This window comes from Aptenodytes patagonicus, chromosome 7, assembly GCF_965638725.1.
Source record: "Aptenodytes patagonicus chromosome 7, bAptPat1.pri.cur, whole genome shotgun sequence".
NCBI classification, from domain to species: domain Eukaryota; kingdom Metazoa; phylum Chordata; class Aves; order Sphenisciformes; family Spheniscidae; genus Aptenodytes; species Aptenodytes patagonicus.
Window position 1 is genome coordinate 11,529,628 of NC_134955.1, and position 15,496 is coordinate 11,545,123.

The 15,496-nt window shown below is 35.1% G+C and overlaps 1 protein-coding gene across 4 annotated transcripts in view; it reads right to left on the minus strand.

Annotated features, from left to right (window-relative positions):
* Positions 1 to 15,496, minus strand: part of USP47 (ubiquitin specific peptidase 47) — a 60,447-nt gene that overhangs the window by 17,464 nt on the left and 27,487 nt on the right. For 3 of the 4 annotated variants that reach the window (XM_076343971.1, XM_076343975.1, XM_076343972.1), the window contains 8 exons: positions 14,736 to 14,885; positions 8,440 to 8,535; positions 8,197 to 8,349; positions 6,613 to 6,780; positions 4,132 to 4,263; positions 3,331 to 3,407; positions 2,955 to 3,010; positions 768 to 880 (listed from right to left, as the gene is read on the minus strand). In XM_076343971.1, the coding sequence (XP_076200086.1) occupies positions 768 to 880; positions 2,955 to 3,010; positions 3,331 to 3,407; positions 4,132 to 4,263; positions 6,613 to 6,780; positions 8,197 to 8,349; positions 8,440 to 8,535; positions 14,736 to 14,885 (945 nt within the window). The remainder of the gene's footprint in view (positions 1 to 767; positions 881 to 2,954; positions 3,011 to 3,330; positions 3,408 to 4,131; positions 4,264 to 6,612; positions 6,781 to 8,196; positions 8,350 to 8,439; positions 8,536 to 14,735; positions 14,886 to 15,496) is intronic. The other variant, XM_076343974.1, reaches the window with a different exon arrangement.

Below are 15,496 nucleotides of genomic sequence, written 5' to 3' on the forward strand. Positions count from 1 at the left end.
TTAGCTCTACTTCAGTTATAGGACAGTTTCCTTTCAGCTGGTTACATAACTGCAGATAGAAAACGCTAAAGGCACAGTAGATAGCACTAGTGTGTATATATGTATATCGGTATCTTTTTGCAAGCTAGGGTACAACACCTATAACCAGAACACCTTTAAACTGTAGGCAGCATGCAAATTCTCCAAAATAAAATGCACATAGGAACAATGAATGTGAAATTCCTTTTTCTCAGAGTTACATATTTTGCAACCATAGAGAACTTTCTAATAAAATAATCACTCGATTCATAGGTTGTAAGTCATAGATGTCATATTTTGTTTGTTACTATTGAATCTATGGTTGGAAAAAGATTCCACTCTTTCTGCCAAATAATTATTTTAATTTAGTTTAAGAAACATCATTTCACACAGCAGAGTCACAATATGAAAAGATTTAATAGTATGAAACACCTAACATACAGCATTACATACTCTTTGGAATTAATTTTGCTGAAGTCAAGTGATGTCAGATTAACTAGTTTTGTTTTGGTTTTAATACCAATTCATATTCACATGGAAGATACGAACTCAAAAGTCTCAGGTGAATACTCTAACAGATGCCTCCACTGTGTACAGGTTTCCAATAGGCATACAATTCATTTTAAAGAGTTATTAATACAAATACACTTATCACAAGAGTCCTCGTATTGTAGTAAAAAATTACTATTTACTCTAGAAACATTTCTTACTAGAAATGTATTGTTACTTTATTCAGCAGAAATTCTAACCTTGCAAGTGTTGCGCTCAATTTCACGTTGCCTCTTTTCTTGTTCTTCCAATTCTCTCTCTTTCTGTACCAATTGTTTAATATGCTCTGGATACTCATGTGCCTCAAGAAACTCTGCCAGTAAAAACAAAATAATAGTTTTAAAAAATAAATTTTTCCACTGTGGGCAACATCTTCAGAATTATGGGTATATTTAAGTTATCTTTCTTGACTTCTTCCCTCTCTCTTCTCCACCTGAATTTCCCACAATACCATGTCCTGTTCTCTTTTTCATGATTTAAATGAAACTGAAGTCAGCCTTTTGTTCCCCCTAATTATATATCAGCAACACCAGAAAATGCTATTAGCATAAGATTAATATTCCAGTATCAGTAAGGGAAGCTTTCCTGTTGCAAATACACCGAGACTGATGACTGCACTTCAGCCTGTTTTTACAATGAAGGTAAATTGTGTTCTAGAAAGTGAATTAGCTGATAATAAGAGTCACAAGATATCGTCTGTATCATGGTAAAATAAATATGATTTTGTATCACGTATGTACATATCATGTACTTCATGAGATTGTTTCATAGATTCAGTTTCTTTATTTGCTTGTTGAGGAATTAACAAGCATAGCACTTACAGGAAAATCTATTTCCAAAGACAGCTCTTGACACAAAGACTTTCTTTATGGCTGCTGTTTATTTTTAGACTTCATACAATTTACAATCACTTCTTGTTCAGAATGAATAATATTGAAACAAGGTTCTTTTTTGTTGCTCTTAAGACTTACTACTTTATCAATTTGTTGATAAAATGCTTTGTTTTAGCAGTATCCTTCTTGTGTTGAATCCACTTCAAAACTATATAAAGCATCTACTTCAGATACTGTTACTGTAAAACCAAATAAAGTGTTTTTGTAACTGCACTGTCCCCTGTGTCACGAATTCTCAGAAACAAACAGAAGCCAGCAAAAACGATTTTGTGAGATACTTAGGTTTTCCCCTCCCTATTTCCTCAAAACAAATACCATTGTTCAACTTTATGGAGAAAATAGTGGAAAAGTAAAAGAAAAGAAGTAGAAAAGTAGAAAATAACAACATGTCTGAAAGTACTTAGAATGATGTCTGAAAGTACGTAAGGGCAGATTACTGAATTCTTCCTTGAAGAAAAAAATAAATACAGCTTTGATACTGCAAGCAAATCTTCGGCTCAATTCAACCAGTTAGAATATTAACAAAATACTTGACTCTTGCAGGCACACTGCTGATGAGAGCAAGTGTGACTAGCCACTGCTCTTCCTTTTGACAGCTGTGCTTCTAACAAGGGATTAACAAGGGAAAAATAGCAAACATGCTTCCTTCTATTTTGATATTAGTTAAAAAAAAAGTTCTATCAAACTTCCATTTACTACTGCATCATTTAGGTGTGCTCAGATTTTAAGTGAGAAACATTAGTGTTTTCAAGCAAATAATACAGTATTATTAAAAAAATCTACAACAAGAGAAATCCTGGAAGTTTACAGTTATTAGTAATTTGAACAGTCTAAGATCCTATGAAATTAGCCAATACTTTAATGAAGCCTCCAACCAGACATTCCTGTTTTGAATCCAAATAGAATCTTCATTTTCCACTGTGACGTATTTCAAAGATTAATCAACCTGTCAGCTATTACATGGAGCCAGGCATCCTCTAAGCATTGGTGAACTAAATCAGAGATGAGGGGAATAAAAGACCGTGAAATCCAAGATTTGTTTCTGACTATATAACTTATAGTATATTGTCTTACCTCCTAACTGAAACACAAACAATAAGGGCTGGTTATAAAGTGTAAAACTTTGTCACTATGAAGTTCTTACATACTCATTTTTAAATGAAGAAAGTAATTTTTTCCACTATCAATCATGACGCTAATATAGCATTACATTAGAGTTTATTCAGTGTCACCCAGTATATCTGTTTTTCATTTCCATTATATCCAAAATACTAAGTAATCAGAAAATTTATTTTGTGATGACCTCCTAATGACCCATAAAGGTTTACTGTAAGAGTAATGAAAAGCTATAAAAGGTGGCTTCCTATATGAAAGTTACATTAGCTTACGCTACAAATACCATTACCACCATCCTCACAAAAATTAGGACTCATCACATGTAAAACATCTCCTTATTCCACAACAGAATCTTACTAGTTAACAAAACATACTTACTTGCATTTCTCATTGGATCCTTCAGTCTATATATCAGCATGTATGCATTTGTGGAGCTGGTGGAGAAACGAATAGTTATCTGGATTTATCAGATAGGAAAACAATATTGACTTCAAAAGTTGTTTTGTTTTGGTTTTTTTTCCAGTAAGGAGCTATGTCATACATATCTTACTAATACACTAATCAAAAAGGATTTTCAAAAATAAATATCATATTACTTTAATGATCTGAAACAGCAGTCAGGATAGTTTTTGCAACTATTTGAAGCATCTGCTATTATTTTTCAGCTAACATGTTAAGCACACACATCTTGGCCATTCATTTGATTACACCAAAACATCACCAGAAAGAAAAGTAATATCGCAGTACTACTAACCTAGCAAAAGCACTGGAATAATAGCCTCTGCTTCCAGAAGATCCACCATATGTTTTCTTAATATCTTCTTGAGTTATCTAACAGAAAAATCAATTTAATGATTACTTGAGAAACTCGCACCAATCGAGATAAATTTATTCTCATTAGGAAAAATGGCACTACATAATTAACACTCAATATTAATCATTCTAATTTTTAAAAATTTTTCTGCTTATTTGCTGACTGCAAAAATCTGTTTCAAAGTGATCTGCCTCTTCATTTTACAATGAATGTAAACATAATCTTTTTTTTTTTAAATAGGAACTTCTTAGAAAAACATTATCCAGGTTCTTGATTGCAATTAACATTTATGGATACATGTAATACCTGAAACGCATCAGCAGGACAGGTTTAACAGCACAATCTGGGTTGTAATAGATCTACAAATACACTTCTTTAAGCAAGAAGTATTCTTCACATGTATAGAAGGCAAAATTCTAAATCCAGCCTGGTCTGTACATGAATAAAGGATTCTTTATGAACCATACCCCCTTCACCACCAAGAAGAAACACTCACTCCTCTCCCCCCAATGCACAAACACCCATACATAAATAAATAAACCCCCTAGAAATCAGTTAACCTCATGAGTGAAACATATGTATATGGCAGGACATTAGGATGAGAAGATGAAACAAAGTAAATGCTTGAAATACCTGCAAATAAAACCAGCTTCAGTATATGTAAGTGAAAAATCACATGCAAAATACAAACTTATTGGTTCATCTACGAGTACACAAGATAACTAAAAATACTATTTTTACCTTGCTAACGTGCTGATCATTAAAGCTGTACCACTGGTCATCACTAAAAGATCTTATACAGGCATAATAATGGCCACCAGCAGCACTTCCAGAATGAACCATAACAGAAAAGAGCTCATACAGTAAAGAACTCTGGGGAGAGAAGAAGAAGGTGTGTCATGGTTTATATATATGTTTATGTATGTGTGTGTGTGTGTATATATATATATATAAAGTAACGAATAGGTAACCAAATTATCATATTAAAAGTTTTAAAACAATTACATTAACCCAAATATATAAATAGTTGTATGTTACAAAACAGATCTGTATAACAAATGAATTACTGCAATAGACAGTGAACAAAATCAGAGCTCTGATATGCTAAACATTGCACAAGACTACGTAATAATGGAAGTAAAGAGGAATTTCCCCTTTCAGTGGTGGGAAGAGAGAGAAAAGACCAAACGACTTAAGAAAAAAACAACCATGGAAACATTTTTGAACTGGATTAATGCATTACTGTTACTTCTTTTCTGTACGAGCTCTGAATTTGTGAATTCTTATGCTAGATAGGTATTAAGCATATCTCCACACAAGAAACAAAGTAACGACCAACTTGCCTGTAGCTACAAAGTTTAGACTTATTTGCTATCACCCTTCTCTGCATTCTTGAAGATTGCTTTTTGCCCCTTAATGTATATTGCAAACCAGCAACACGCCATTCAATGCTTATCAGCACTCTGCATTAATTTCTCTCACAGCACTCCAAGCTTGCTGTCATAAACGTTTCTTTTCACAGATGAAAGGATGGAAATAAAGGGTACTAAGGACATACCTTCAGTGTTGTATATACATTAAAAAATAAAACCGAATAATACTGACTCACATACGTGTTACAAGAATCAAATACTTTTTAGATTATGTAGAGGAAACGCTCTGTAAATTCTTAGCATATACTGCATCCATTAAGATATCCAAACTAAAAAATTAACAACATGGCTTGACAGCTAGTTTGCCTTGAGAACAAGTACTATGAATTAATTGGCCAAAGCTACTGTCAATACTAGGACATGACATTTGCATTACAGATACATTACAATACTCTGTCCCTGTTCCAGTCAAGTTACTATCTATTAATTTCTTTCTTTTTCCCAGCTAAGATTGACAGTATTCAGAGCATTTATCAAAAAATCCTCTCAAATGGTTTAAGGTAAATTTAAACAGGGACAGATGTGCAGGTTAAAATGCAAGTCGGCCTTTCAATATTTATGAAAGTAACAGTTACAGCCAAACAGCTTCCTAACAAGTCTGAATAAAAGCTATTGGCCAAGTTTCAGATGAGTTCACTGAATAACGACCCATGAAGTACACATTGTAGACATTACCATAAAACTCAAGACTTTTGATCAATTTTGTATGGGCAAGAAAACTCTGCTAATCTTTATGTCCCACAGAAAGATGACTGCTATCCTAGACTGACTTGCTGCTCAATTTCTTTATATTAACTCAAGATGACTGAATGAACATTTAACATTTAGACCCACGGCCTCATCTATACGACCACTTTTATAAGGACAAGAAATGGATTGCAGAGACTGATCAAAGCTTTCCAATCTTCTCCTTCTAAAGTCAAAGACACTTTTGCACTCAAAGCTGGTAGGCCTTTAACAGTTGACCTCAAAGAAAAACCACTGCTCACAAGACAAAACAGTTTTCAAACTTGAGGGTCTGCTGCCAACACAAGTTATCTGGGAATTCTCAGTCTGACAAACTAGGAAGACCTTTATTCTCAGGTGACCTCCAAATCAGTTGCACGCTTTCCTTTGCTGTAGTGTCAATTTTTGGAATTTGACTAAAAACACACACTCCCACCCCCCCACCCCACCCCCCAACATTAGAATTATTTATATTTTTATCATTTACATTTGTGGTTGTTTGACCCTGGCCAGCAACTAAGCACCCACCCAGTCACAGTCACACACTACTCCCCCTCAAGTGGGATGATGGAGAGAATCGGAAGAGTGAAAGTGAGAAAACTTGTGGTTGGAGATAATGACAGTTTAATAAGTGAAGGAAAAGGGGGGGGGGGGGGGAATGCAATGATGCAAAGGCATTACTCACCACCTCCCAACAGCAGACCAATGCCCAGCAATTCTCTGAGCAACAGCTGCTTTGGAAAGCCCCCAGTTTTTACTGCTGAGCATGACATTACACAGCAGGGAATATGGCATGGAATATCCCTCTGGTCAATTCAGGTCAGCCGTCCCAGCTATGTCCCCCTTCCAGCCTCCTGCCCACCCCTAGCCCTACTCATTACAGCAGCAGAATGAGAAACAGAAAGCCTTGGTGCCGTGCAACACTGTTCAGCAAGAGTTAACACACTGGTGTGCTATCAACACTGTTTTAGTCACAAATCCAGAACAGAGCACCATACAGGCTGCTATGAAGAAAACTAACTCCGTCCCAATCAGACCCAGTACAACATTTTTTTAAACATACCTTTTCACTGCCAGCTTTAGAAAGTCTTTCTGCTGCACTATTGCTTTCAAGGCAGATTCCTTCATCAACTCCATCATCATTAGAAAAATCATTGCTCATCTGATCACTGTGACAACTGCCTTCATTTTCAGCTCCGCTATCAGTGCAACTCTCAGTCTGAGGAGACTTCTTAAAAATAAGACATACATACTAATATTATACAACATTTAAAGTTACACAGAACAAGAAATAACAATACATTTGTGAAATGAAAAAATTCCATCTGCAAAACAATGAAACTCCTCAAAAACCTAGAGACCTCTGCAATTGAGCACTGAGAACAGACTTGTTTCTGTTAGTAACTGTCTTCAGTCCACCTCTTAGATCAATATTTTCTGGTCTTGTGTGCAACTGAATGGTAATTACCTGGTTTCATACTTGACAAGATTATATCTGTTACTAGCCTATTCCATTTACTAGTTAATTCAATTAAATACCTGGAAGCCTAATATCAGATAACAAATCCTATTGTAACATGGCCCTGTTAATGAGAACTGATTTGACTGGAAATATTTTCATCCACAGTCAAAGATTTTTCTCCATTTCAACTCATTGGACAGAGTCAAGGTATTACAGTAAGACTGATTAGCATCCTATTAGCTTCAAAGCATGATGTCAACAACACTATGAATGCAGTTCATTTAGTACAAGTCAGTATATCCATCTCTTACCTGATCCTCTTTCCTCTGGATAATTCTTTTGATTTTCTGACAGTTGTTAATTTTGCCTCAAGTTCTATTCTCCCAGATCAATCTTCATGCTCATTTAGCCCCCCCAGTAACACTTTGAGAGGTATCAAATTGCTTAGATAGCATACTTCATAAACCAAAGGTTTGTATAGAGTCAGAAAAGCCTCCCCATATGCATATCAATGCAGTATTTCTCTTATACCACTACAAGCTAGCAAAGTGACATAATGTTTTCAGGAATGGAATTAAAGGAATAAATTTAGTCTTTAGTGCAGAAGGCACGTTAAATACTTTTTGGTGAATGTAATAGCACAACATGAATTTGATCAAAACCAGAAGAGTTAAAAGCCAGAAGATGATGCAAGTGAAAAATAAAATTTTACAAATCTCATTTCTACAGCATACGCAACATTGTGAGTCAGAGGGAAGGAATTAATCGTTAATGTTTTCTGGACTAACCTCAGCATTCAGAGTTTCAAAACTTTACATCACCTCATGACCAAAACAGATTCAGACACAAGTTTAAGAAATGTTTCATTCTGGATTTGCAGTACATGTACAAGCCCTGAGACTTGTGCTTTTAAATCACCCATGCAAAGATATAAGAAATCAGAAACAGCTTCTTTATGGAAGCATGGAAACCCTATAGTGATTAGAGAACATGCTTCCTTTTCAATAACAAAAAACCATGTGGACAGATTTAAAAACTTCAAATTAAAACATTGCCATGGCTAAAGAACATTTTATGTAGATAAATAATGTTGTTAAAATGGGTTTATTAGACTGACATTTTAATTTTCTTAATGAGAAACTTCAAGAAAGTTAAAAGACTTTTCTCTGAAACCAAACACTTTACCTCATCTTCAACATCAATGAAGACACTCATGTCTAACTCCTCAGGAAAGGTCATACGATCATTGAGTTTAATTCTGTGCATAGTGGTATAATCAAAGTCAAATCTCTTCAGCTGTAATGTCAGCAGATATGGAAAATGCAAGAACCGCAGACCCTAAATGAAGCAGAGACAAGATTATGCTACCATCGTCAGGATTGGTATTTACCAAAAGTAATTTTCGCAAATGATTTGGACAGTCTTTACCTTCCTTGCATCACATTTCTTCTTACATCGTTCACAAAAATACTGATTGGGGCCATCAAGAATCTCAGGCTGAATGAAAGCATGCAGTGCTTCTTCCTAATAATAAAAAGATGTTACCTGATTTTTAAAGCATGTTTACTATGTAGATATAAAACAGAACGATAAATTTACAATGAGATTGCAAACACATACAAATTACTTCAATTAAATCTACAACCAAAATTTGGTTGACAAACTTCGATACAGACACAGAGTCAGGAAAATAGGAAGAGAAACCAACCTTTCTACCCAGCCCAAGGTTAAACAGTCAAACCACAATTACGGCTAACTATATTTCATTCAGTATTTGATGAACCAAAATTGTCTTGTTTTAACAAACAGACAATATAAAATGACATTTACTCCTGTTATCTTGCACATCACATTTAGTCATGTCTGTTCAGTCAACTGCTGTGAAAACAAGCTTATTTTTTAACCATGCTTTGGCCTTGTTCTCCCAGAGTTTTGAGATTGTTCTTCCGCATTTCAAGAGGAGTTTTTCCCAACAGATACCATCCAATAATTACTGGGGTGGGGGGGAGGTGGCAGGAAAAAGCGTTACCTAGTTCCTCAGTGTCCTGCCTGAAGATAGCCTTAGTCCCATTCTACAAAGGGACTTAGGAAACTACATTTGAAGATAGTACTTTTAAGTGAAAGGTGGGGAAAGGACGGAGGGAGACTATTTGAGCTTCACTCCCAAAGGAGTGAGAATCAGATATGGCCACCTCCTATAAAGACAGAACTAGCTTCCTAGCATAAACCTTATGAGGCAACTGACCAATAACTGGAATTTTTGTCCTCTGACAGCTGCCTAAAAGTTCTGTCACTAATGCTTAAATCCAGGAGTTTAATGATTTCTACTTTGCTCCTCTCTACAGTAAACAATATTCAAAATACAACCAAACCAATCATTAGTCCTCCCCCTAACATAATTTGCAACAATGATATTGCACATAAGTTGTGTATACTTGAGAACAAACTTGTTCAAACAAAATTCACTAAGAATATTGAGATGCCTTCAGTGAAGAATTTTACCCAGAGATTTTAAAAGTTAAAACCTTTAACCCAGTCACCTTGCAAGCCAACAGGGCTTTGGGTTTCTGAACTCCAAGTGGAAGGCAGTTTTCTGTTCACCTATGGAGGTGAAAACAAATACCACTTGCATATTTAGACATTCAGTTTAAAGCAAAGATGAACAGAAACAAAGCTTTAAAAATTATCATCCTTTATGAAGGAGTGTAGCTGTTCCCTGAAGTCTGAATAAGTAAGAGGGGGCTTAACTGGGTAGAGTAAACTCACCAATTGTAACGTGGCTGGCACAGAACTTAAGATTACTATCTAAATCATGTTGTTTGGTAAGTCACACTTTGGGAGGAAATCAAGGCTATGTCAAGTTCTTCAAAAAGCCTCCAATTCTTCCCTTCTCACTTCTTTCTGAGAACTCAGGGAAGGAGCAAGAACAATAATAAAACAAATGTTTTACAAAAGCTCTGCTGCTGTTCTAGGAGAAAGGACTTTTTAAAAAGGACTGTATTCCAGGTGACAACTACTCACAAATGAAAAATGTGCCAAACTCAGTAAGATGACTGTAAATTGAAGGCAGTCATCTCACTTCACCATTTTCAGATCCAGCCAGAAAAGCCTCTGAATAGCCCTGAAATGACAGCTCTTGGGCAGAGAGACTCTCTAGAAACGTGAAAACATTTTAGAGTCTGAATTGAACTACTGTCTAGGTATTTACTTCCTAAACGCTACAGAGGCTGAGTTGCTTTTTACTCAAGGGCAACAAATAGCTAACATTTAGTAAGATTATGCACTAAAGTGTGAGGAATCTCATTCTAAAATATAAGAAAAAGTCTAAGCAAGTTATAACCCTGCTTAAAGAGAAAGGGGAAGAAATGGATTACTGCATTTTGACTTATTCTGTGAACTAGTTAAGAAATTAATATTCAGAACTATTTATATGAAAGCAAAAAAGTTAATAAACAACACAGAAAACATGAAACATAGAAGACATCACATAATGACCACAGAACTCTCTCTTATGAATCAAACGCCAGTTAAGACAATAAAAATATATTTCAAGTGTAAGAAAAAAGTTGCAAATCATGCATCAACATGAATATGAATGAATGGGAATATACAAATGATGGGACATAAATGATTATGTAATGCTTATGTGGACTCATGTGATGTGCAATTTAACAAGGAAACATAGTATAAATTTTTACGTATGGAAAAAAGCGATGATCCTCTTCAGACCCCCAAAAACTGAATGAAGTATTATTACATTACTTTTGCGGTTTCACTGCTTACCACACACAGCGAGCTGTGCTTTGAAAAACCTGATTAAAACTCTTGAGAATTCCATTATTTTTGAGCTATAGGAATTATCTGTGTATTTTTCAACCCTTGTGTAAGGAACACCACTGTTCCTCAGGTTTGCTCATTTATGTCTCCTCCAGTTTTCTCCTATATAATCTTTACACCAAAGTTATTTCTGCTGATTAGGATGTTTCTTAACACAATTCCTATTCTAATGGAGTCCACCATTTTCTACTCTGACAGTCTACTCGGCAAAACCAGTGATAAAGCTTCTACGCTCCACAACCTATCACATGACATCCCCCATTTTTACAGTAAGTGTTACCTTTGAAGTTATCTTCAAAGAGCTAACTATTATGTAGTCTTTGAGCTATTAAGCATTTCCAACATTCCTAACACACACACACTTCAAAATATACCATAAAAGATCAAGCAATAGATTAGTATGACAAAGGCTATTTAAACTTTTTTTTATAGTCACAGAATCGAAAGAACAATATAGGCCGAAAGAGAATTCTGGAGATCATCTGATCCTAACTCCCTGCTCAAAGCAGGTCCAACTTACAGCACATTGCTCAGGGCCTTGTCCAGCCAAGTTCTGAGTACATCCATTTTTTAAAATTCTGATTATGAGATCTATAACACTTGGCATACTAAAATGCCACAACAAACAGTTCAAACTAATTATTGTCTGTCTACAGATAGGCACTTAGGACATACTCTTCTCCACAAAAATGCATTATGATATAGTCAGTAATTTGACAGGTATCTTACTGCAAGCATTTGTACAAAACCTGTGAACAGGAGCAGTAGAACCTTTATGAAAAGTTACACAATAAGTAGCCATTAGGCAAAACTGTTCGTGGAGAAAAATAGAAACTAATTGCCATCTCAGATTTTCAGGCCTCATCTAGTTTTACCATGTCCAAAGAATATGCTCAACTAAAAATACAAGACCTTGTTATTACCAATCTAGCTTAAAAAAAAGTAAGTATCACATGATCCACATTCTAACTGCCATCGACAGTTTTAGTTTGGCAATGACACCACAAAGTTCACACAGAAGTCCAAATTAATTTCTGCTCAAAAAAGGACTACTTGTATGCATTCTTACGCCCTCAAAAGAAAAGCTAACATACAAAAGATGGTGAAAACTAGCAATACTTAACAAAACAGAACTGTACTTGCTACATCTCCAAAATACCTGTATTATTACTAGTCTTCTCGTATTACAAAGCAATTTCCACTGTTTTCTAGTAACATAATTTCAGCATGCCAGCTAGTTCCCCATTGCATCCACTCTTCTCTCAGCTGCTCTTCATCTTGCAAAATTTGTATGTTTTGCAGTCAAAAAAAAAAAATCTTTTTAGTTTATGTCTAATGCTGTTAAATTCAGGCATCTATACAAAAGATACTAGTACCTACAAAAATCAGCATGTGAACTGCTGCTCCTGTTTACCTCCTTGAAATAAGCTATATATTTTTATGTCTGTATTTCTACTGACCTCAAGAAAAAACTGATTCAGGTTTTTGTAAACCATGCCCTTGAATAATGCAGATAGCGTAAGTACTTTTTCACAAACTATCTTGAGATACATACTAACAAGATCTCAGCCCCCAGAGATGTCCTAGTAAGTTTGCAGCTATGTAGTCTTACTACATGAACTTAGCGGATGGAGTGGGGAATCAGAAAAAAAATTTCAAAATGCAAACCTTAAAAACATACTGAAGAATTTCAGAATTACTTTGTATTAGGAAATAAAGAAAGTGTAACATTATCCTTCCCAGTTCTTCAATGTTCCCAGCTATTTAAGGAGTAATACATATATATTTACAGATAAATGCAACATTTCAGGTATCTACATTTTTTTCGTAGTACACAATGTCGAACAGTGGGATAATACGCTTTATGTGGCATTCTACAGATTAACCTTACTTAAAAGCTCATACATCCATTCTCTCTTATTAGAAAGTAATGGAAAATCACTTACCTCTAACTAGAGTTCTTTGAAGGTAGTATCCTCCTTAGATCCCCTATCTTGGGTTGTGTCGCCTGCTGCAAGTTCCCTCAGGAGCTGACTAGCAAGGTCTAAAAAGTTTTACATTCCCTTCTATAAGCCCTATTAGCGCATGTGTGAAGTTTTTGATCTCATACTCATACCCTTTTTACCTACACCTACTAAATCACCATCATCTATGGATCAATGGAGGATACTACCTTCAGAGAATTCCATTTAGAAACAGGCGATTTTTCCCTTCTCCTAAAGCAAGTATCCTCCATATCTCCCCACTGTTGAAGATTACAGAACTAAAAATTACATCTGCTATAGATAATACAAATGCAGGGAGGAGAATCAACTGAATATAATCAGAATACGAATTAAAAAAGCTCAAAAATTGAAGCATCAGTACAAATTGCAAACATGTAACTTCGTGTAACAAAAATCTTAAAACTGTTTTCCTCAATGTAGTAAACCCAGTAAATGCTGATTTACAGGAGAAATATCAAATACTACTAAAAGTAATCTGATATTTAAGTTCTTGATTGTTCGAGCTTTCTGTGTTTTTACAAATATACAAAGGTTTTTTTTAGCATTCTGCTATAGACTTCTCTACTAAAGAAAAAAATTTCAATTTGAGACACGTACAATGCATTGTTAAATGCGGAATACAGCTACATGAACTGAAACGTTTTCATTACTTTAATAGATCAGAAAAATCTCATTATTGAATAAAAATTACAAAAAATTTTGGTTTAGGGACTATTTCTAGAGATGAGTTTCAAAAGGTGAAAAGGGAAGCCATCTGTGTAAAACATCAATCTGTATCAGTGGAATGGCAGCTCAAAATACAGCTTCCATTAGCTGGATGGTTCTAAAAAATTTTAATGCAATCTTAAAAAGAATCCAAAGGACTTTACTAACTTGAATCCTCTTTGTGAGATCAATGTCCCTCATCTTTACTACTTCTCAAGATTGGTATTTAAAGTTTTAAAGTACGAAGTACTTTGAACCTACATTGCAGTTTAACCTAATTCTAACAATTCTTAACAGAATTACTGTTAAGAATTACAGACTACTAGTGCTTAAAGAATATTGCCAGCATACTAAATACAAAAGCAAAAATACTTTATATATAACAAATAATCCTGGTAAGCCAATTACACAACAAGTGTTTGTTTAAAACAACCTTTACTGAAAGACTTGTTTGATTTATTCTTATTCTTTATCACAACTTCATCCATATTTAAGCCACAACAGTGGAATTTCACAGACTGTAATCACTTCTTTTCAGGGGGGTGGAAAAAATAAAACAAAAAAAACTTCCACAGATTTACTAAGCAATATATGTGCTTGCCAACATCAGTAATGCTGGAGCAAAAGTGACCAAGAACACTGATGTATGATACCATTTTTTATTATCATTAAATCGCTTGTTAAAAGCATATGGTATTTGAGAAGTGAACTTTAAAAAGCACAGCAACAACATGGCAATTAAACTAAAAATTCTAAGTCAACGTTCTGTTCTTTCACTAAGATTTTCAACAATGCTATGAAAATTTAGCAGATGTGTTAATAAAGAGAACAACCCAAATAAAACTTAGTAATCTCATAAAAATATCTCAGGTAAATGCTGAAGATTTTATCAGGAAGAAAATAATTGATTACTGCAGCCCTAAGGCAATAAAGTTGCATTTCCCCTCCCCTTATACATGCACCAGTAGGACTCATTGAAGGGCAAAAGAAAAAAAAAAAAAAACAAAAAGCCAAAAAAAATCTTCTAGAACTTGCTAGCTGGTTCACTGCACAAAGACGAACACCCCAAGATGGAGTATCTAGGATGATACTTACCATGTAACAAATTATACCACTGTCGCATTATGTATTCTATGTGTGTATGGATGCACTATTAGTCAGCATAATAGTACACACCACGCTAGCAAACGCCTGGTTGGAGCCATACGGCCGGATGACCAAAGGAATATCCAGGTAAGTGTCAATTCTCCAGCCTTCATAGCCACATTCTAGACACCTTACATAGTCCTTCAGTTTGCCTTGATACAGTTGATTTATAAGATCAGCCTGAAACAAACAGATATTCAACACAGCTTTAAACAAATGAAACAGAACATATTTTCTTTCTTTAGTTTTACAAGAAAATGCCTTTTTTTAATAAAATCTTAATTGCATAGCTACACATTTAGAATACCATTCCCCAGCAGGACATCCACCTCAATTGTTTGTTTTCCCCTGACCCACCACTGCACAAAACACATCTCAAATGAGCTTCTCAAACCACGATATGTAAGCTTCACAGTATACTTTACATTCACATTTTAAGAGTGACCACAAATCTACCAAAATTGAAGTTTGTTTTAAAAACAAGCCTGATCTTGCAGACGTTGTTAACAGACTGATACTGCAGTCCTTCCCTGTGTCTCCAGAGGCAGATGCAGAAAGACAGAGGAAGTATTTGCCAATCTACAAATCTGAAAACCGGCCTGTAACAAGTTGGCCACTTATCAGAACATAACATGTGTTATGAAAGTATTCCTATCTTTCTCCTACAGTGGAAGAGTGGGCTTGAGCTGCAAAAGCCCACAACGTAGTCTAATAAATACTGACGGCAAGGAAGCTATCACAGAAGCTGAGTTACACAATCAGTTTCTGTGCTTCAAATAAAGACTAAGTAT